This window comes from Sinohyriopsis cumingii, chromosome 3 (assembly GCF_028554795.1).
Source record: "Sinohyriopsis cumingii isolate HCF-2022 chromosome 3, ASM2855479v2, whole genome shotgun sequence".
Classification (NCBI taxonomy): Eukaryota; Metazoa; Mollusca; class Bivalvia; order Unionida; family Unionidae; genus Sinohyriopsis; species Sinohyriopsis cumingii.
The window spans coordinates 98,336,880-98,361,294 of record NC_142963.1 but is presented as its reverse complement, the minus strand read 5'-3'; the positions used below and the strand labels follow the sequence as shown (position 1 = coordinate 98,361,294).

Sequence of the window (24,415 nt, the reverse complement as noted above, 5' to 3'; positions counted from 1 at the left end):
AGAACTATCGCAATTGATCGTATCACATATTGCGTTGAATTAAACAGTTTAAATTTTGCGAGAATGAAAATATCTCGATCACTGCTGCCATTACTCATCGAGGCCTATCTTCATCATCATCAGCATCATCATCATTATTATTATTGTTACTATTAATAATAATAATTTTATTATTTGTAATAAATTATTATTATTAGTAGTAGTAGCAGTAGCAGCAGCAGCAGAAACAGTAGAAGTAATAGTAATGATATAAGTAGTATTAGCATTATAAGCATTAGTAGTAGTAGCAACGGCAGTATTCTTATCATTATCGTTATTATTATTATTGTTAGAGTGTGTGGGAACAGTGATCTGTCATATGACCCCACCCCGTGTTATTTTGCTTTGGTTATCGCTATCAATGACATAAATGATCACGGTGTTATTGCTCGAATCGAGTAATTAATAATATAAAATATGAAATTAATGGATGGAATAACAGAGAGCTGAGCGAGTATATAAAGTATAACTTCACGAGCCCCCGTATGCAAAATATAAAAATTTAATCAATTACATAAACAAAATGATAATAGAACCTGATATTTGTGTCACGGAATAGTATAAATCATTTTATTTATTAAATACATGTACTCGGGTTTCGTTTTCTGTGTACAACAATACCCGATGCTGATTTATGGATATTGTTCAAAGATTTCGAAATAGTGAATTCCGTTCATCCTATGCCGTACGTGCAAAGTGCTTTCGATGGGAAGAACCGAATACTTTCAGCGCACATACGATGTATTGCGGCATCGTCTGTGTATAAATGCCTCACCGTAAGACTAAATCTTTACATTACGGAACGTCTTGTTAGTGAGCGTTCTTCTTTAAGGACGTACACATCTTCAGCTGTAGAGGTATGTGAGTTATTAATTTCTTGGATATAAGTTATAACTATTGTACTACCACGTTTTTTTGTGTATATTTTCTATGTAGTTTCGGCTCACGTAGTATCATGCAAATATTTTCTATTCTTGTTTGTGACTTAGCAAGTGATTTATATTAGCAATATATATAGTTGCATTTTTAAGAAACGTTTATTACCGTAGGATTCTTGTCGGGCACGGTTAGGCTCACTCTTGAACTTGTGTATTGTTTTGTAATTATTGCGCCGAAAATGTAATCTGTATAGCTTACCGTATATAACGTCATTATGCCCGTGTCATGCATATTACTCGGTGTTAGATGTATTTTCAGCTGACCAGAGTGATCAGAGTGACCAGAATGATTGGAGTCGCAGCTGTAAAGCTGATTGGAGTGACCAGACTGATCAGACTTATCGGAGTGATCAAAGTAGACGTGGTTAGACGTGGTAGCAGCTGAAGAGCTAACCAAAGAAGTTGACCATAACAGCTGTGAAGCTGAACCATATCAGCCGTAGAGCTTAGGAAACAGTGTTGCTGGCCGAGTGTAGCGGGTGATCTGGCATTGCTAACCGAGATTGGTAGGCGCTGATTGCGTGATTGACCAACCTGCATTACTGACTGTTTGATTGACCAGTGTGACTGGTAGCCAAGTGTGCTGGCGGCGGAGTGTGTAACTCCATACATGTATTCTTTTAGCCGTGGGCTAATCTTTGAGGTTTGTAATACCCAATGTGTTTTTGGGACTATAAACATATTTTGTACATCTGTCCCTTTGTTTTCATCATTTTCACTATTTGAGTGAATACATTTTTACTATATGAGTACAATACCACTGTTTTACTCTTTGAGTAAAACACATCATTCGTTCGTTGTGAAATCACTGTGAATCATTCACCCCTTTTCCTTGTACTGTGTAAGGTCTTTTTTGTATTTTCTTTACTTCTTTTCACGCGGATTTTCTTAATTGATCCAATATTTGGATATTATACACACGCATTAATCATAATTCTTTTCTCATTCAAGTCATTCGTCAGTAAACATTGTATTTGTATCACCATCAAAAGTGTTCTGTTGTACATCCGTAATCCAACCCTGTTATCTTGTTACAAATAGTGTCAGAAGTGGGATCATATCGGATTTAGCGGAGCACTGAAATTATTGCTTCATTATTCTTGTATGATCTTTTCTGTGTTTCAGATGCTTTTCACACGACAGTGTGGTTAAATAGACACATAACATTACTTTATTTTTTGTACACATTTCATGTTTACGTTGCCTTTCGAGAAGGAAGATACGGTTCGTTGAAGTTATAGTAATTACGAATTTTCTGCATAATACTGCACTTTAAGTTAGTCGTATAAGATTTCTGAAATGTCATCAATGAAAGAACTTGTTGAACTTGGGAAACAGTTTGGCTACGAGGGGGAGTCCCTTGGAAATTTTGTTCGTGAAGAACAGAGTCGGGAAAAGGATCAAAGTTTAAAGGAGAGGGAAGTAGAAAGGGAGAAATTAGAGATAGAAAGGGAAGCCGAAGAAACGAAAAGGGTTTTTGAAAAAAGAAGATAGAATTAGAAATCAATCCAAAAAGGAATGGATAGAATAGGAAAGGGAAGCAGAGAGGGAGAAAATAGAATTAGAGAAGAAGGAGATAGAACTGTTTTAAGAAGTTGGAGATAGGAAGTTTGAAAGGAAAAAACAAGAGCGGTTAGAAGCTTTGGAGATTAAAGATACAAATAGGAAGAGGGCGTATGAAAAAATTATGATCTATTGCCAGCTAAAAGAGAGAGGAAACATGATTTTAAACTGAGAGGTCCAAAATTGCACCCATGTGAAGACGACAAAGATAACATGGATAGTTATCTAAACAGGTTCAAAAGGTACGCCACTGTAAAAAAATGGAAAAAGACGATTGATCGCTTCATCTTAGCGTGTTATTGAAGGGTAAAGCATTTAACGTGTGTTCGCGTTTATCAGCGGCCGATTCGTTGAATTACCTCGCGTTGAAAGACGCACTTCTGAAGAAATACGAGCTGCTAATCGAGCAAGGGTTTCGCAAGAAGTTTATGTATACCAAACCCGACAGAGGTGAGACATTCACCCAGTTCGTCAGTTGGTCGTGCAATTACTTGCAGCAATGGGTGGAATGTGGTAAAGTCGTTAAGATATTTGAGGTTCTTATCGATTTCTTGCTTCGGGACCATCTATTGACAACTTGTGGCAAGGAGTTATATTTGTCCTTGAGGGAAATGTCCTTCACGAATATATATGACAAGGCCACGCAGGCGGATTTATTCGCTGAATCTCGGGGAGGTTCACAAATGTGGGAATCAGGTCAAGAACCGAAAACCCAGGGATCCTGAACAACCTGGTAGGGATAACAAGGGAATGCATGACGACAAGCAATGTTTCACTTGCAAGGAGTGGGGACATATCTCCCCAAATTGTCCTAAGCAGAAGGGACCAGTCCAGAGAGTCGCTGTGGCCATTGAAGGCAGACGGACGGTAGATGAAAAACTGGATATTCACTAGCAGGCTAAGTGGGAAGCAGTGTACGAGCCAGTTGTGCGTGCAGAGATCGGTCGCGATGCGATCCAATCAATCGGCACGTGTATTTTCCCCGGGGCAAGAGTACCGAAGGTAAATGACACGGTCAACGGACAACAAGTGACCGTTTTACGAGACAGAGGGTGCACTAGTGTAGTCGTGAAACGAAGCATCGTCCGCGATGACCAATTGCTTGGATTTAAATCGCATTGTCTGCTACTGGACCAAACAATCGACCACGTTCCTGTCGTAAGGATAGATATGGAAACACCTTTCTTGACTGGAACCGTGGAAGAATTGTGCATAGCCAACTCAATCTATGAACTTACGATTGGCAATGTACAGGGATGTAGACTCCCAATTATGTCGGACTTCCGATTCCCCATCATCCAAGCAGTGCAAATCAGAGCCATGTAAAGGATGATAACAAACCGCTACGTAAACTAAAAGTACCGGAAGTCATTACCGAAATTTCCCGCGAAGAATTTTGAATGAACAAGAACGTGACGCGTCGTTACGTGCAATCGCGGAGAAAGCATTATCGGGTAGCATGAGGAAGTGTAAGAGCGGGGGTTCCTCTAAATTTACACTTCGAAAAGGTTTAATGAACAGGAAATACTTTACATTTGATAGGAAGTTCTTGCAACAAATGGTTTCCCAGAAATTTAGGTCGCATATACTCAAGGTCGCGCACGAGTCGAGTATGGTGGGTCGTTTAGGCATAAAGAAAACAGATAGGGCATTAATATAATTATATTGGCCTGGTGTCAATAGCGACGTAGCGCGGTTTTGTCACTCATGCGATGTTTGCCAGAAGACAGTCTCTAAGGGAAGGGTAACTAGAATACCGTTAGGTCAGATGCCACTGATAGACACTCCGTTTGAAAGAGTGGCCGTTGACATTGTAGGAGCTATATTTTCACATACAGATCTGAAAAACCGATAGATCTTAACGCTGGTAGATTACGCCACTAGGTACCCTGAAGCCATAACTTTTCCATCGATCGAAACCGAACGTGTTGCCAAAGCAGGATCGGAGTGCCCGAAGAGGTTCTTACTGATTGTGGAGCGCAATTCACCTCTTATCTCATGTCAGAAATCAGTAGGTTGTTGTTCCTTTTACAGTTGTGAACAACACCCTACCACCCTATATGCAATGGGTTGGTAAAGAAATTAATCGGGACGTTAAAACAAATGGTGCAAATAATGTGTGCTGAAAGACCTAACATTGGGATAGGTACCTGAACGAAATTCTGTTCGCTTATCGTGAGGTTCCTCACGAAAATTTAGGCTTCTCCCCGTTTGAACTATTGTACGGTAGGACAGTTCGTTGTCCTATGCGTATTCTACGCAAACTGTGGTCTGACGAGGTTGCGAACGAAGAAGTTAATACGACATACCAATACGTGATAGATTTGCACGAAAGGTTTGAGAGTACAAGTCGGATGGCGCAAGACGAACTCGCGAAATATAGTCGTAAGTACGCGAAATACTACAATCGAAACTAAAAACAAGCTGCTAGTCCAAAGGAAAGGGCTATACGAAGTCAAACAGGTGAAAGGCGAAATGGACTACATCATCGAAGGTAAGTTCAAGATATTTCACGCCAATATGCTGAAATTCTACGTAGAAAGACCTAGTCATACAATTGATAACGGGGTCATGAATGTATTGTGTGTAGCGGTGATAGAGGATAGGTGGTTTGACGAATCGTAATTCCTCTCCATTACAGAAATGCCCCTTGAATACCCCATTGATGTAGAGAAAGAAGGTATATATCAGATCAATGTATGCCCGGATTTATCCGAGGATCAGCGTACCCAGGTCTTATAGGTTTATCCCAATACCCATACGTGTTTACGGACAAACCAGGCCGTACTAGATTGATTCAACATGAGATCAAGTTGAATACATCAGAACCGATCAGGATTAAATGATATCCAATACCCTTTAATGCGCAGGAGACAATCAACGAAGAAGTGGTGAAAATGTTAGCTCATGAAGTGATCGAACCTTCCAGTTCCCCATACTCAGCCCCCGTTGTGTTAGTCAGAAAGACGGGACAAGCCGTTTTTGCATTGACTTTCGGCAACTGAACAAAATCACCGTGTTCGACGCAGAACCAATGCCAGACATAGAAAGTTTATTTTCAAAGTTGGCACACACATATATTTCCATGTCAGACCTTACCAAGGGATATTGGCAGATAACAATCGCTGATATTGCCTGTGAGTTAACAGCATTCGCTACTCCGAATGGTCTTTATCAATTTAAAGTCATGCCTTTCGGTTTAGTCAACCCACGTGCCTCGTGCGTTCGTCTCATGCGCAAACTGTTAAACTGTATGGAAAACGTCGACAGTTTTGTAGATGACATCTTTGTTGATACATATACCTGGGATGAACATGTGAAGGTATTAAGGGATCTGTTCGATAGACTTCATATTGACAATCTTACAGCTAGGCTCACCAGATGTAGCACAGGGTATTTTAACATAGAATGTTTGGGACATCTAGCAAGTGGACTAGACCAATTGAAACCCCACCCACACTAAATAGAAGCAATCAGAGATGCACCTAGTCCAGAAACTAAGACACAAGTAAGATCTATCCTAGGTTTGATTGGGTTTTCCAGGAAATTTGTCACCAATTTTGCGGCTATTGCCAGCCCATTAACAAACTTGACTAGGAAAGGGCAAACGAATAATGCTTATGCAAGAATAAAATTGCTCTCTGGGGAACAAAACTACTCCGTATTGAGAAGGAGTGCCTAGCCTTGGTATGGGGGATAGAAAAATTCCATACACACCTTTTCGGGAGGGAGTTTACCTTACAAACGGGCCATTAGCCGCTCTTATACTTGAACAATGCAAAGGTCGCCAACGCAAGATTGATGCGTTGGGCGTATTCTTTGCAACAGTAAATTTTCCGAATCGAGGCGATTCGAGGGTCAGAGAATGTGGGTGCTGACTTTTTAAGTAGGGTATAATTAGCAGATAATTTTGGTTCAGCATTCAAAATTGAATGTTTTAACGATTGCTTATGTTCACATTCTGTGAGTTTTCTAAAATTGTTTCCACTTTTTTAAGGGGGAGGTATTGTCACGGAATTGTATAAATCCTTTTTTTTAAATATTAAATACATGTACTCGGATTTCGATTTTTGTGTTCAGCGATACCCGAGGGTGATTTATGTATACTGTGCAAAGATTTCGAAATAGTGATTTACGTTCATCCTATGCCGTACGTGTGAAGTGCTTTCGATTGAAAGAATCGAATACTTCCAGCGCACAGACGATGTATTGCGGCATCGTCTGTGTATAAATGCTTCACCGTAAGACTAAATCTTTACATTACGGAACGTCTTGTAAGTGAGCGGTCTTCTTTAGTCCTTCATCTGTGACGGCATGTGAGTTATTAATTTCTTGTATATAAGTTATAACTTATGTACCACCACGTTTATGTTTGTATATTTTCTATGTAGCTTCGGCTTACATAGTATCCAAATATTTCTATTTTTCTTTGCGACTTCGTAAGAGATTTATATTAGCAATATTTAAAGTTGCACTTTTAAGAAACGTCTAGTACCGTAGGATTCTTGTCGGACACGGTTAGGTTCACTTCAGAACTGGTGTATTGTTTTGTAATTATTGCGCTGATAATGTTATCTGTATAGCTTACCGTATATATCGTAAATAAGTTTTATCGCATATGCCCGTGTCATGCATATTACTCGGTGTTAAATGTATTTTCAGCTGACCAGAGTGATCAGAGTGACCAGAGTGATCAGAATGATCGGAGTCGCAGCTGTATAGCTGATTGGAGTGACCAGACTGATTAGAGTTATCGGAGTGATCGGAGTCGACGTGGTACCAGCTGAAGAGCTAACCATAGAAGTTGACCGTAACAGCTGTGAAGCTGATCCATAGCAGCCGTTGAACTGAGGAAACAGTGTTGCTGGTCGAGAGTAGCAGGTCATCGGGCGTCGCTGACCGAGATTGGTGTCCGCTGATTGCTTGATTGACCAACCTGGAATACTGACTGTTTGATTGACCAGTGTGACTATTACCAAATGTGCTGGTAGCAGAGTGTGTAACTCCATACATGTAATATTTTAGCCGTGGGCTAATCTATGGGTTGGTAATACCAAATGTGTTTTTGGGACTGTAAAGATATTGTGTACATCTATCCCTTTGTTTTCATCATTTTCACTATCTGAGTGAATACATTTTTGCTATATGAGTAAAGTTCTAGAATTGTAATATTTGAGTAAACTACATCATTCGTTCGTTGTGAAATCACTGTGAATGAATCACCCCTTGTCCTGTGTTTGTGTAAGGTCATTTATTTGTATTTTCATTAATTAAGTCTTGCGGATTATGCTAATTGATCCGATATTTGGATATTATACGCACGTATTAATCATAATTCTTTTCTCAGTCAAGTCATTCGTCATTAAACATTGTATTTGTATCACCATCACCATAATATAAATCCGAAATCCCACCCGGTTATCTTGTTAAAATTGGAATTATACGCTTTCTCTTACAAATAGAATTACACAATTTATGTGAAATGCAAATAGCCTTCTGTTCTACCGATAAAACAACTTTCAAAATATAATCGCGTGAACGATTGAACTAACATTGCCGTCATGTCAGCAAAACATGGTTGCTTCCCGTCCTTTCCAAATCACTGTTGGTGGCAGGTCAGTGTTGCCATATTTCATTTCCTTCCTAACTTCGTTTCTTCCTTCCTTCGTACCTTCTTTCCTTCGTTCCTTCGTACGTTCGTTCGTTCCTTCTTCTTCTACTCTCATTTTCTCTCTCTCTTTTCTTTCTCTCTCTCTCTCTCTCGCTCTCTCTCTAACCTCTTCGGGTCATCAACCGAAACATGGCTGTCTGCTTTCCTTTTCCACTACATGTTGCCAGCATGGATGTATTTAACCTCTTCAAATAAATATAAATATTTGTCAGGTCTTTATCCTCCTTTGATCGAGCAATACTTGTACACTTTTTACGTCTGATATCGTCTTCTCGTAATTCAACAGCACTAGGCTATTTATTTTTCTTTTAAGTTCTGTGGAAAATGAAATTGGTGGTCCTGTCCCTATACTAAGTTGTTGCAACTTTCTTTGGAGTCTGTGCAATTTGGGTTGAAGTTTAATATACTTCTTCATACTTTAATCTTTCATAACCTTTAAAATACTAGTCTAGTCTATAACTTTGGTCTGCAGATAATACAACATTTACAAAACTTGAAGGTTATCTGTTGCCCCCATCTGTTGAAAAATCATTTATAAAGTTTCATCCTTGCATATCCATTTCTTTTAGAGAGTGATTTTATTTCCAGCTTCTATATGAAAATGATACACAAGTCCAATACTCATACTATCAAAGACAATGCAACAGAATGGAATGATTTTTTCAAAGTCTGACAAGAGGTATAGCCCATATCTTTTTTTAACTTATAAAGCATAAGATGAATCACGTTTCTAAGATTGTCTCAGTTCATTTTGGTATGCACGATTTTATGGTATCTGGAAGAAATGATTAGCAATGTAACTTTATCAGATATTTTTAGAAGGAATATTGACGATTAATATTCCAAATACTGTTGTATCACTCATTAAAAGAAAACCTTTTGCACGATTTGAGGAGAGTGAACCACAATCATACATAAAAATCAAATGTCTAAGAAGAAAAAAAGATGTTACTCGAGAAAGGTTTAAAAGGTCACCCAATAATCCATCTCATCCATGACCTTTTATTATTATTATTCTAGTAGACACATTTTATACACGTTACACCGTTGATTTCTTTTCTTTAAATTTATTGGTACCTTGCATTGAGACTACAGACTTGAGTATACAAAAGTGATATTTCATCTTTGAGTTTGTAGGAACAATTACAGTATTCTATAATTTATGCCTTGACAAAAACATTAGGATATACATGTTAGTTATCTGATTTTATGATCCGTTATCTTGGTACTAAGAATAACGTTGTTGTCCATTCTTTCTGTTAAACATAGTCTGACATAGAAAGTCTCATGTAGTTGAAACGTTTGGAACGTCTGTAGAAGAATCTACATCTACCATACCTGTGTTACGGCTTTTTGTGTGAACGATTATCAGACAAAAATTAAATACCTCTCTTGTCAAAAGGTTCTCACCTCGTAATAGGCAAAAATAAGCCTATCACATATAATAACGTTCCACACCCTTAGCAATTTATGATTTGGTGTTTTCTTAAACTTGGCGTCTGCTGAATTTCGTGGTGTCCGATAAAATTTCACGTGATATTGGGACATAATACGGCTTAGGGCTTACACCGTAAGGAAGAATTTAGAATACTATTCTGATTTTAGAATATAGACATAATACAAAGATTATTTCAACGTCGATATGAGCGCAAATACATGAGACATATTGTACTGTATTAGTACTTAGATGTATCTTTTCTTGATAACTTATTAGCAAAGAAGACAAAACAAATAACAAGACTTCAAGACATAGAATAGGGATGTTTTTTTTCACAGACATAATAACTACTTCCTTTGAGTAGTGTGTCAGCACGTAACGGACATGATAATTACTTGCTCAAAAGAGTGTCACCACCTAATGATGAAATAATTTGACGGATCATTCTTGAATGCTCCGCCCCTTGTGATGTGCTGGATAGAAACTCCCTGGTTGCAGTCTTGGGCAGCTACCTAGAAATAATAATAATAATAATAATAATAATAATAATAATAATAACAATAATAAAAATAATACGACGATGACGATGATATCTAGGTCGCAGAGATAGTATGCAAAATACATTGACATTGTGTGTGGTGACTTTATATTTTGAAATATATCTGAATACATTATATTATACATTATTTGTTTGCTTAAAAAGTGATTACACTTTACTGAAGTACTTAAATAATAATAATAATAATAATAATAACAATAATAACAGAATAATACATTGTAACCAAGAATGGTTAATACAGACGAATACAAATAATAAACAGGAAACGACATGGAGAAACTTATAATATTTGAGTGACCTTTGGTTTACATATTATGCATGATTACTAGCATACGTATAGGTAAATAAACCCATCCAGACACGTTTGACGGGGCCTTGTTTGGAATTTTAGTCCCTACTAAGCATATTTGGACGCAGTTAATATATATGAAACACGCTATCCACAGGAATAAATGTAACAACTTTTTAAAAAAGGAGTAATTCAGGATTTCTCTGTGTGAGGTCGTATGACCACGTAAAGGAAAACTTCCAAATATAAGATGTGTTGGTTACATAGTACTTTAATTTCTCCAAGAATTTTTGATATCATATCTGATGAAAAGGGCCTGTAAATTAACCTTTAAAATAGATTAGCGTAAAACTTTTGCTCTTACATTGAGAAAAAGATAAAAAAGAATAATTATGTCAATGGATTATAATGGTTGCAGTTTAATATATACATAAATAAAATTGTTACTTTATTCTTCAGGTTTTTCATTCGAATTGCTTGTCATTTTCAATATGGTTTGCTGTAAAACCCCAGAAGAGATTTGAAATGTATCTGCTGAGGGATTAATTGAAATGCAAATTATAAAGGCCTGTTGCAGAAAATAAATGTCAAAACCACTAGTCTGTCATCGTGTTTGGCTAACTTTTCAAGAAGGCTGGAACAGAAATGGATTGCCATATGCATTAAAATATATCACAATCCGAACATTCCTACAATACGCATCGGTGCTAAATATCATGCAAACGAAAACATAATCTACCGGTTAAGATGGATTTGTTTATCTTGTCGTCTGACAATAACAATTACTGTTTCTAAAGCTTCTTCATTTGATCGGTTAGTTGGACTTAGTTAACAACTATTACGTCCGGGTTATCATTCTACAAATATTCCAATTATCTATTTTAGAGTATATTTCCATCTCCTTTTCGTACTCAGATTTACGTATTCTTAGTGCTGATATAAAAGAAGATATTTATTGTTTATATATGAGGATTAAGGTGTGATTCTCATTATGTATGTTTGCTATAGTGCACAATGTGTAATCAGGCATTGATGCTTCCGCTGAAGTGAGGTCGATGGCCCGTGCCATGTTGTTTTCTTTGCAGTTCAGCCTCTCCAAACAGTATTACAGGACCTTCGCAGAACGTTTATCGAGGAACATAATTTTGATTAAGATAAGAATCATTTGGACCTGGAAACCTTGGAACGTTCATTACTGAAATACAAATATAAATAATACATGTTGAAAATAATTGTGTACTGAGTTCAGTTGCCTTTTGTTACAAGACAGACGGAATACATACTTTAAAATATTTTTTTTTTTTTTTTTTTGGGGGGGGGGGTCATAATAGTTTACCCTGAAACCGTCCTGGATACAGCCCAAGAAAATACCGGCTCTACCTCCATTAGGCTGATATACACCTAAAGCATCGAAAGTTGCTACTGGTGCGTATAGAGGTATTCTGTGACACATTTCCATTACCTGTAGATGAAGATCATAATCTTTTGAAATATAGATGAGTCAATGTTTCTATCTTATTACAAAACGCGGATATTCTATTACTGAGTACGTTACGTAGGATCGGTTTACTTTACGTGTAAAGAATTAAACCGAAAATAATAATTTGGAACTTAAAATCATAGAGTCAGTATAAACGTCTATTTTATATTCATCTCTTGTTGAAACTGATTTACAATCTGTTTAAACATTTTGAAGATCGAAAGAGATCAAAGAGTTAACTGAAAATATATAAACGTACTTTTGAGTTTGACCGGTTTATTTTATCTTTCTCGCAATATGCCAAGGGATAAGTAAACAGCTCCATATTTTTTTTGTAATACATACATTTTCGCCTTTTATCCATAAGGTCGCTGATCCAACATTACAGTTACTGAGGACTAATGCCTCTGAGGAGACATGATCACCTGTAGTACAGTCTGATGCATTGGGGTGCTTGATAGTTAAGTTGTGTGCAGCGTCAGCAATCGTTAAGACCTTACTGCAAATATGAACTTTTGCAAAAGGATGTTATTGTTAATGCCTGATCGAATCATGTAGACATTGTCAAAACAGAAAACATATTATCTACGAAAGAATTAATTTCAAGACAGCTTACATAATTACAATATATTTGATATAAAAATATTGGTACTGTCTTATTAATGACATCTGGTGGTCAGTTTGATTTAATAATCATGTGCTTAGAAATAGGAGCTCTTTCGAGTTTCTTTTCGTTCCTCTGAATAAAGATGAATAACCTTCTACTATTTGGTACATGCTACTATTGTTTAAAACATTTCTTCATGCTGTATTGGACATGAAGTCGTATAGAAGATGGTTGTAGTTGTAGTTTATTTAAGGTTTAACGCCATTTGTCAGCACAAGAAAGGCTATACATGGCGGCCAGCATAAATGGCGAAGGAAGAACCCGGGAAAACCCCGGATAGAACCACCGTCCAACGAGAAGCTACTGGCAAGCTGTCTCACGTACCCAAATAGGTTGAGCCGGAGACTCGAACCCACGCAGACAGAGGTAAGACGGCAATGATCCGTAATGGTGAGCGCTTTAGACTACTAGGCCACTCGGGGCCCCTGTATAGAAGATGGATATAATGGTTTGTTGTCGGGGATATATGTATCCGGTAGGTGAAAAGATTTAGTTTACTCGGACCAGATCCATATTCATGTATAGAACCCGCAATGCCATTATTATACAAAGTACATGCATATGAAATAAAAGGTCAGTAAACCAAAACATAGGTGTTATTCTGAATTTCATAACACTGCCATGTCTGAAAACAAAGAAAGACTATTTCACCAGAAAGCATTTATCACTAAATATGTATCAGCAATAGGGATAACAGCAGTGGAAATCAACTCATCGGATAAACCGTTATAAACACTGATTGGTGAAAGCAATGTACGACGTAGAAGATACAATTACGTGTAATGAAGTGTTGGCTAATATAATATCTTTGAAGTCAAAATACTGAACGCAGCATGCAATAAACATTTTAAAGGATACACATATATACAGAGTCATATATATATATATATATATATATATATATATATATATATATATATATATATATATATATATATATATATATATATATATAAATTTTTATTGATCGATGTAGTCTTTAGAAAGACATATTCAACCGATGTTTCCCCTAAATTGAACTAAAGAATGCGCAGCTAGTTAGATAATGCAATAAATATTTTTCATGTGCTACTTCATTTTGATTTTTCCTAAATATGCGATTCCGGTACGGTCAGACACTTCTCAGCTAATTTGGTGCGTGTAATATGTGATGCCAGTTTTAAAGTAATAACGGCATGGCTCATGTCGTTAAGTGCATGATTAAAACTTTCCTAGAGATAATTTGTAAATGATTTCATTGTTTGTAACCTATCATAAAATCTTATATCAAATGGTCGATTTAAAGGTCTGCAGGATCGTTTGAGAAAGATGCTAATGCCCTCATATTTAAATTTAGGCTTGAAACACTTCCTTTGTTTACCCGGAAATGTTTTAATTTAGCAAATCGAGTATGAAGGAAATAATTCTTCCCACTTTTCTTACCAAGCAAAGACTCAAGTGTAGTTGTCGCATCAAGGATAACTGTCTTCGTGGTCAGTGGAGTTTCTATTGTTGCCGATACAGTTGATTTTTCTGAAGACTGCGAAGCTGCGTTTTAAGATAACATAAAATGACAACTATACACTATTTCATGTAATTTATCCATGTAAAAATCTACAAATTAAGCACGGAATAACTAGGTTGCAAAGTGTAATGCTATTATTGCAGTCCTCATTAAAAAGTGGGAGATAAAACAGTACCTTCAACAATTCTTACGATGTATAGAAGAAATAACAAAATTACAGCAAAACGGTAAAAAACGAAGAAGGATTTACTATTAGAGCTTTCATCCACTTAATATTCCTATACTAAATTGTGAAGTCTTGTAGGAACGCGCACCGCGTGTTGGTATTTGATAGAATCTGCTGTCGGAAAGTGTAATTTTTGGACAATTATTAATTTGTTTCAAAAGAACATTACAACGTAAATTTTGTAAAAGGTTAGAATGGAATTTCTAAATTTTCGTTTTGTTGTGTCCTTCGTTAAGCACAATACGATTATATTGCTACACCATTGGCTGAAATTATTTTAAAAGTCAAAATAATATTTTTTGATTCTTCAAAGATGAAAGATGATAGTAAAATTATGTTTGACTTTTGTATATATATATATATATATATATATATATATATATATATATATATATATATATATATATATATATATATATATAGTACCTGAGGAACACGAACAAGGATCGCTTGCTGTATCTGGATATGTGGCTGCAAATTGTGATAGATTTAGTAATAAGGTGTACTGATATTGTTAATTCGTTCTAAAATCGTAGAAATAGCAAGGATTTACTTCGGTACTATCATACATTGGAAATATATATCGAATAAAGGAATAAACATGTGCATCACATGGGTTGCATGTATTTCGGATGTAGCAGTGTTTGGAGAGAAGGAGATCTCGGTTCATTGTTTGCTATGCAATAAACAGTTAAGATATTGTAAAAAAGCAATACATGAATTAACAATAAAAAGCCATAGAGTCATAATTCAACAGATGGAGAGTATAATTAATCATCATATGGATACAACAACAAACAATTCATAAAAATAGTTATGAATTAATCATATATTGATACAGTATGTATATGATAATAATTACATTAATGTAAATATATATAATGTTCAAAACAACCATCCACCAGATTATCTCAGCACTTTCCATTGTATACATATCCCGTGCCCTAACGAGCACTTTAACGCAAAATAGACTGAAAATTCTAAGAGACAGAACTGAAACAATAACGCAATTTTTGGTACAGCGGATCACACTCTCGAACTATCTACCCAGTAATATCGAATCATATTAACCTCTTGCTGGTTAGTAATATATATAACGAAACTATTATCATATTGTTTGATTGTAATTAGCATTAGTCTATTACCGTCCATATTTAATAGTTCCTTATTTAGCTCATTTTAATGCTTATTATACCTATGCAGTAAGAACCTTAACTCAACAGTCTATTGAGAATAAACAAGTATAAAATAGAATGTTAACAATAAAACGAATACATAAAAGGATAAATAAGTATTAAACAAAATTGTATCTACCGACAAAAATCAGAAGATAAGAGGAAAAAATACCTTGTGCATACAGAATTAAATCCTCCTTACAATCTCTCTCTTGGTCCTTCATTATTGCGCCGAGATAATACCACACTGAAATAACAGTTATTCACATCCCACAGTCAGGCTATTCTACTAAAAAGTATTATCACAAATATCGTTTGTTCCCAGCATCATCATGTTCAAGATGAAGATATGTGCGGATATTTCTTAAAAAAGCAGATAATAATCAGGGTATGATTGCTTTTCACAGACAATAACAGCAACTGAAATTATTGATTGAGAAACTGAAGAAAGAAAATTACAAATTAGAGCATGTAAGATGCACGTGACTTGTCTTTTGTGATTGTTCTACACCAATATAAGACATCAATTCGTTATATTTTTATAAGCTACATCGGATGAGTTTTAATTCGTCCAAATATATTTATTAACGAGAGAAAAATGTATGAGCACATTTTTTAAAATACATAAAAGCAATCTCGTCAAGTAATACAACGTCTGACAATGCTTGAAAATTATTCAAACGTGTTATTAAGCGTAGGATTAAAACAAGTTTGGTTTCCTACTTCCATGTTTGAATTTACTGTATTTAAATTTAGTGTATTCTTACTGTATTGGTGTGACCTGCAAGGTGATGGACTGTTTGCATATATTTCATCATGGAGGTCTGAAAGTTAATGAAATATTAAGTTGCTGGCAAATTGCTGAACAATCTGCTGTGAGATATTTATATGTCGGTGAAAGTATGTTAGGGAGAAACGTGTTCGAGAAAATAAAATGATTTAGTACATGCCTGCAAAATGAACGGTTCACATGAAGTTAAAAAAGAACGCATAATATCTTTTTCTTTCATGAGCTTCTTATTCTTTTTCTTCTTTAATTTGTATTATTATTATTTTTAGTTGTAGTAGTATTTGAAGTAATAGTAGTAGTAGTTGTAGGCAATGCAGCGTTTTATTATTTTGCTTTTGTGAACTTACAACTTCGCACAGTATAAAATACAGAGGACATTCTTAATATTAAGGGTGTTCAAGGAATGCTACCTTTCAAAGTGGGTTTGGGGCATAAGCGATATACCAGGTTTAATCTATGATTCAATATTTCTGATTCTGTAATTTCTACTCTGACTGATCAAGTTGTTGTTCCAGGATATTTTCTCCGGTCCATTAAACTCCACACGATATTTGTGATAGTACTACATTGTTTATTGTGCACATCAGGTTTTTATATTTTACCCACTTGTGCGATGTATGACAGTCTATGTTTGACTTATACTACAGTTCTACGTAAATATGTTGTCGTGTTAGTTTCATCAACTGTCTATGCAACAAATATGCAACGTCAAGTTTTCGAATACTTTCTATGCATCATACAGGCAACACTTGGTCGTGGATTTTATGTTATTTAATACAAAACTACCGTCCTATCAATAAGGCTATTGTGTAATGTCACATATGGTATGGGCTCTCTAGGTTAACTGGTACATTCACTTATACAACGATGAACCATCCATCGTCCTTACTCACGGGCTTTCTGCACATTGCAAGACGTATTGTACATACTCATTATCATATATTCTTGACCATAAAGCCAGATCAAGTTTTGCTTTAAGGTTCTTTAATCTCTTTTATCTTTCAATTTCAATGAACAGACGGTCCATGCATCACCTTCCCAAATAAGACGTGTTTTCTTCCTTTTCCATTTTGAGATTCCGTTCCCTTGTCATATTCTTGACGTAAGCCTTCACGGACTTAGGCTAGGAATTCACTTTACTTTCTTCTACTTATTTCCCTCCATCGCCACAATATTGTGCACGCATCATGCTCCTTCCACATATCGCTGTGTGCGGGTACAGAAAACATTTCCATTTTTTAAAGAGTATCATGGATGAACAACAGCTTCTAGATCTCTCTGCCCGATTTGTGCAACCTTTTCTTTTGTGTCCAGTAAACCATGGTAGATGTTTATAGTATGATTGTGGCTGCTTAGATGTTAATTGCAATCAGAACATCTTTGGCATTTTCCCTCGCTTCCAAGAAAGCTATCATGAAAGTAAATAGTGTCAAGTTTGAACTATTCTCATACCCGTGCTTGTTGAAATATCATACTAACTTTATTGACGTCACACGGATCGATGACGTTCATCAATATTATCAATGTAAGCAGCAGTTTTAGTCGATTTAATGAATTTTCGTTCCTAGCATGACACGGATAGTCTATAACTCACGAGTGTGGATGTTATGTTACAGTCTATCCATACCCCATACCTGACGTGGCTCTCTTTCAAATACCATTGCAGAACATCAGCTTTTAAATTAGCAGTTCATATAATGTGCGACCTGACTGTCATTAGCAACACTCTTCAACACTGCGATCAAGCAGGTATTCTTTCTTTAAATGCATAACTTTTAATACTTTTTTCTTGTTTTTCACGTTAGGACCTATGACAGTTTTCGTAACTTTCATGATGTTTAATAAATTATAATAATAATCATTATCATCATCAGCAGATGCTTAAGTGTTTAATGTGATAGAGTGCTTCACCAGTAAAGTGTATTATCTGTTTTAGCATGTTTGCCCGAATACGTACTTGAAACTTGTTCTTATCACATGCAGCATATTATCGTTGTCTTTGATGCTCTGCTCTGATTTATGCTGTCATTTATTACACCATTGTACAAATAATACGCTTCCTTCAGCTCTGATGGCGCAGTTGTCTGAATAGTAGTTGCATTGCTTGAAACCTGAATACTATATTAAATTTAAATTGAATGTATGGCTTTCTTCTCAAGTTACAAATTCAGTACGTGTAGAAATATTACTCTGATTTATCCTCGAATACTTACATCGGTAATTGGGGTAGTGGCTATTGCAATAAACCTGGTCTAAATGGGCTGAAATGAGAACTTTGAATATGAGGTCATTTTTGATTAGATAAATATGGCGGAGATACTAAAACAGATCAGTATATTTTTTCTCTTTTCAGCAGAAAACACCTCCAATCTGCTTTAAAATTATTTGTGATGGTCCGATTTACAACTGCGACATGCAGACTGTGTTACGCACTATTTATCAACTAGGATGAATCACTCCTAACACTTTCAGACAAAATTCTTGATTGAATGATAATTTGTGTAGTCCGGTTTTATAATTTCAACAATGCAGTAAATAAAAATGTCATTGCATTTCGAGCTGTAATTAAACTCATGAGTTTCTATATCACTACTGGAAGTATAATGTAATGCGCACATTATAATGGAGAGGTCTTTCTCTTCACAGGGTATTGGCAGGCGAATCATTATATATAACAGATCACAGTGCTTTTCCGTTCGAAAATGGCAAAGTTGGACAAGGGGTAAGGACGTTGTCAACAGTTTAGTAGACATTTATGCATTAAACGATATGAAGCCATACTTCAGTTTTGACCAGCAACATTTTTTATAAAATTCTGGCACGATATATTAAAACTATATTTAAATAAATATTGGTGATTGCCATTCAAACACTAAAATGTAAGAACCATATCGTTAAGGAACACATATGAGGAAGATCTTCAGGAGTTTATTCTAATGGGTTATACTATATCTATATATCTCTCTTTCTATCAGCATAATAATAATAATAATAATAATAATAATAACAGCAACAACTACCCATTTAGTGTTAGGTAAAGTGGGGGGCTGTTGAATAATATAAATGAACCATAGGTTGTTACCTTGACTCATGTGTTTTTTTTTTGATTATCATACGTTTGTACATCAATACAAAAAGTATAATGTAATACACACAGCATAGCCCTGATTTATAACTACAAGAAAGGTATATCTGATCGATTGAATGGAAAAAAAAGAGCCAAAAAGAAGAGAAGATCTATAGATATGAATATTACGTTACTTGGGGGCTTTAACTTTGTCACAAACATTTTCGCCAGAGAGTTAGAGCTTGCTATGTGATTATTATAAATATTCGTAAGAAGAATCCATGAGAGTCAGTATAAATGTATACTTACGCAAATCGATTGTATGTCGTTGTATATCATGGCCGGTGCAAACGCAATGCTGGGGAGATTGTTCATACCCGTGAAATGTTTCTGCAGTTTAAATATTAAGCAGCATAAACAATAAAATTGTCACTTGTATAAAGAGACAAATATATATATATAGGTAAATTGACCCTCGGTCCTTAAACCCCCGGGTTAAATCTTTTTCTCATTATATAAAACACAGGCTTTTTTTGTCACTTGGAACCTGGATGTGTCATGTTGTATATTTAACATATATTCTTTGAACCTATCGATAGAAATACTATTTGGGGGATTGTCCAAATATAAATATTTGTGCAGGATGACGACGCAAAATTTGCCAAAGAAATCGTTACTTTTATCAGCACTTGAGGAAGAGAATCCAGATGTAAAAGCAAGCACGAATTTGGTCATAGAAACAAAAATACATTGGTGATAAATATCATAGCCACTGTGATTTACATATGCATGCACGAGCTTGCAATGTTATAAATAGCACAGTTATGTTGAACAATTAAGATTTATTTGAGAGAGAAAAAACGATTTAAGAGAAATGATAAGAAATAATGTAATTTTTGCTATTTAAAAAGTAGTATTAAAATAAAGTCAAAATCCTGCGAAGCATTTTTTCAGAAGTACGAAACACAAAATAAATGTTTTTCATAAGTATATTCATATAACATTTAACACCTTGCTGCTGTCATTTTCTGAGTTATTGTTGAAGCAAAATCATCTTTCATCCGTTGTATCGTGAACTATTGTTCTAATTAACCAGCATCTTCTAAATGTAACATATCTGTGACGAAGATGCAAACAAAACAAATGTTAGCAACTGTGTCAAAAGTTTAGAAATAATGCTCCAGAAAGTGTGGTCAAATGTTTGATGTACGCCTTTGATCGTGCAGTGGTTTCTTGCCACATGGCACCTTTTTATACCTGTCATCAAGCCGTTTCATAACAACTATTTGTAATTTTTGTGACAGTTTGTGTCTGGTCTCATTCCCAATGGTCTTCGAAGTGATTTTAGGAACGATTAACTTTAAAGATGAGACATGGGACATTGAAGCAGAGAAATTATTTCTGTAACACTGCATAACAAGACAAATAAAATTACAAACAATACCATTTGTTATTGGCGGTTCAGCTCGTTCTGGTAAACACAGTAGCATGTTTTTGATGCAGAATTTGGGATCAAAATTGACAACAACCAGACACTATTCTACACAATGATTCAATTTTCGGACTATAAGTTACAGCTGTAAAAATGATCAAAATTAATGTATTTCAAGCTTTAGAAAACGGAATCTAACGAATATTGTTTCATGTCAAATAATGAATGATTCTTACTGCTCATGTGGTCGATAAGTTCCTGCCAGCATTTGCTATCATTTCTGTGGATGTCTGCAAGGTAACTCCACACTGCAATGAAAGCAATATCTTCTGTAACTTTATACATTTAAAGCAGAATGCACTGTTAAAAGATGATATTTTCGCAGTGCTAAAAATAGAAGCACTTTGAGCAGTCAAACAGTAACTAGAAAATCAACGTGCACGCTGTCTCCAGAATTTGGAAATGGCCCATACACGTATGCTAATCCTTTGTTAAATCATTGTTTATTTGGACGTGAGATAAATAATTTTTTCTTCCATGAATCCATCTTGTATTTCCAAAATGAAACGCTGCCGGCAAAATGATCTATTGTCTTTTTCAGCACGCGGAATTGATTAGACATGGAGTTCGCGATAAATATTGCGTTGATACAATTATTTTGTTTTATGTTTTCTTCTAGGTTTGTGCTCTTGCTCTTCAAAGTCGCAATGTAAATTGAACCATCATACAGTTTTGAACTAATTTAGCCAATTTAAACCAATAACATGATGGCAATGGTTGGACAAAGCATATAAGTATTGCACTTGATCTGAGAATAATAAAAAAAATGTGTTCAAACTCAGAACTTACTGTTGTTCACACTCACACACTGGTCAAGATCTATACTCAATAGGTAAAGGTCTGAAATATAATAAAATATAAATTCAATGAAGTAGACGCATTCAATATATACATAAATAACGTTTTGGAACTTCTGACGAATAAAAAATGTTTCTACTCTATTGTTTTAAACGAAGTAACAGAGAAGAGCGAAAACCATCAAGTTTTGTAGAATTCAGCAAAATATTTATTTCCTTAGAAATACAGTATTGTGAAATAAATCCCAAACAGTCCTAAAAGCTCTATTACAAGGCTAAATATATGAAGTTCCAATTGAATTCCAGCAGTATTCCAACAAAGTTCCAATATTGAATACGTTGATGTGCCTGAGGTCCTTAAAATACTAATGTGCCAGTGGCCTGAATTGTGATGATACTCTAACAGTCTGATAATATATCACAATAATATAATCATAAATGCTCTTGTCTCAATTTACAATAATTCCAAATTAACGTTTCTTTCCAAGAATATTAACGAGCACTTTCTTTTTCCATTGACTAATAATTTGAAGAAACAAACAATACACCCAAATGAAAACTGAACAAACCAATAAGACTGTTTCTACTTCAGACAATTGTGCAAGAATTATTAATTCTAAGGTAAGCAATATTCTATACCCTCTACGTGACCTAAGTCGAAATTACGATTTTCTGAAAATTCTGTAACAACTTATACAACACGTCCATTTTGGAAGATTCAAAGATTAGACATAAGACTTTATCTTTAACTGAAATCGAAATAAACATGTTTGCTGTAATAATAATAATCTGAATATTTAATCTACGCTCTTAGAGAAATATTAGCTATGTATTATGTTGTTTACAAAATAGATGTCACTAGTCAGGAACACAATAAACCTTTCATGTTCAACAAGGTCAAGTATACAATACAGATGTACACAACACATAACTATTAAGAAAAACCTACAAACAATACACTTTAAATATACATAACAAAAACAACGGCTGTTAATTAAGAAATCCTCTTAGATTATGTAGTCAATGAAACAAATCCAAAAACTATTGTGAAGTTATGTCCTGTAATGCGATAGAAGCTTCATAAATACGTTTCCTCTTTCAACGTCAAAAGTTATGAAATGATATATCAGTATTTAAAAATTAAAACTGAAGTTTCTCTTTTGAATTAAGCTGTAATTTAAGTCAAGACAGCCACAGCTACATATCTCATCAGTTTGAATTGCATTGAAAGTGAGAGAGAAAATCATTACTATATTTTGTCTTGTCCATTTCTACAAGTAGAAGAAGCCAATGCTTCCCAGTATTTTCGTTTCCAATTCTACAAGAAATAGCCAATATGTTTTCAAATATACAACACTTTTCTAGTCACGAGTCTCTGCAAATAATTCCGTGCACATAATGCAATATCTAGTAAGTTAGATAGTTTTCTCTCTTGAAATATTACTTAGAAAACCTAATTTTCAGACCGTTTCTTTTAATCGTTTGTGCAAAGTTCAACGACAGAAATGATGCATTAACTGTCAATTTTATAAGTTATTTACAATTTAGGTCTTCGACGTGATTGCAGAACATCGATATTTAAATCACTATACTTTGTGCAGGTTTAGGCAATTTACATCAAAGGAATGAATTAAAAAACATAGCCACTTACACTCATAGGAATGGTATTGTAAACAATGGTCCGATGGAAGAGAGCTAGCAGTTGTGATTCCTCCTGTAACTACTGAGATCGTTGTTTGTTGCATACGAAACGAAAACAACAAAATAATAATACATTGTACACTTTCTTTGTCAATTGCATGCAGTGTTCATTTAATTACGTATAGAATCCACTGAGAGAATATGTTAAATGAACAAACTGTGGTTCTGTACAAATAATGACACGTCTGGGATCTGTTAAAATATACAGATATATTTAAATAACACACGGAATGATCCTGATGATTGGTGATAGCTCAGTTTGGGCTTGCGATTCACGCAGGGCCACGTACCTAAGCAAAGCGTTGTGAAAGGATTGTAAATTTCAGACAGGCACGTGTTTTCATCTTCGAACTAATATTCTTATTTACTACTTAACTCATTAAAAGTCGATTACCAAATGATGTTTTGTTTACATATTGCATACAACCTATATCAAATGTTCACGACTCTGTTTAAGTGTTTACATATAGATTTAACAAACATATATGCAAACCAAAACGAACTCCATTCTCTTATGGTTAAACGGAATAGGAGTATTAAATAGACGAAGAAAACAGAAACCCAGATGATAAATATGTACCAATTAAATGTTTTACAAGAGAAATATGAACGTTATGGTTAGAGCATTATTATCAAGCAGAACAAAAGAACAACATGGAAGAAGATTCCCTTTGAAATGAGAAAAATCATAAAAAGATGATCGGCACATGAACATATTTCTCATTATCGTTAATAATTTCGTAAATTAAGATTGCTTAATATGGACATATAGAAAGTTAAAATCTGAATTCTTATACAAGATGGAACAGAAACATTCAAGATAATTATTACCTGGATTGACGTCCTGGCAGGAACAGGGATCCGGCAGTCTGTGATATTTATCTAAAAATATTTTTTATTATTTTACCAAACAAAAATAGTCAATACAATGGTCTATGTCTTAAGATGTTTAGCAGTTTGAAATTATAACTCAGGAAGAATATTAGAATATTCAAGGAAACACTAACACTTAAACCAAA

General features: G+C 35.0%; 1 protein-coding gene across 3 annotated transcripts in view; it reads right to left on the bottom strand.

Annotated features, from left to right (window-relative positions):
- Positions 1-9,979: 9,979 nt before the first annotated feature.
- The window catches only part of LOC149803366 (uncharacterized), a 46,544-nt gene continuing 32,108 nt past the window's right edge, over positions 9,980-24,415 (bottom strand). Inside the window, exons 10-22 of one of the 3 annotated variants that reach the window (XM_089951381.1) lie at positions 24,228-24,278; positions 23,347-23,418; positions 21,688-21,738; positions 21,075-21,146; positions 19,716-19,796; positions 18,553-18,600; positions 16,317-16,373; positions 15,722-15,796; positions 14,801-14,845; positions 14,067-14,171; positions 12,323-12,489; positions 11,834-11,959; positions 9,980-10,161 (exon numbers count right to left, since the gene is read on the bottom strand). In XM_089951381.1, coding sequence (XP_089807507.1) covers positions 10,060-10,161; positions 11,834-11,959; positions 12,323-12,489; positions 14,067-14,171; positions 14,801-14,845; positions 15,722-15,796; positions 16,317-16,373; positions 18,553-18,600; positions 19,716-19,796; positions 21,075-21,146; positions 21,688-21,738; positions 23,347-23,418; positions 24,228-24,278 — 1,052 coding nt within the window. In that variant the 3' untranslated portion in view covers positions 9,980-10,059. The remainder of the gene's footprint in view (positions 10,162-11,833; positions 11,960-12,322; positions 12,490-14,066; positions 14,172-14,800; positions 14,846-15,721; positions 15,797-16,316; positions 16,374-18,552; positions 18,601-19,715; positions 19,797-21,074; positions 21,147-21,687; positions 21,739-23,346; positions 23,419-24,227; positions 24,279-24,415) is intronic. The other 2 variants (XM_089951383.1, XM_089951384.1) reach the window with 2 other exon arrangements.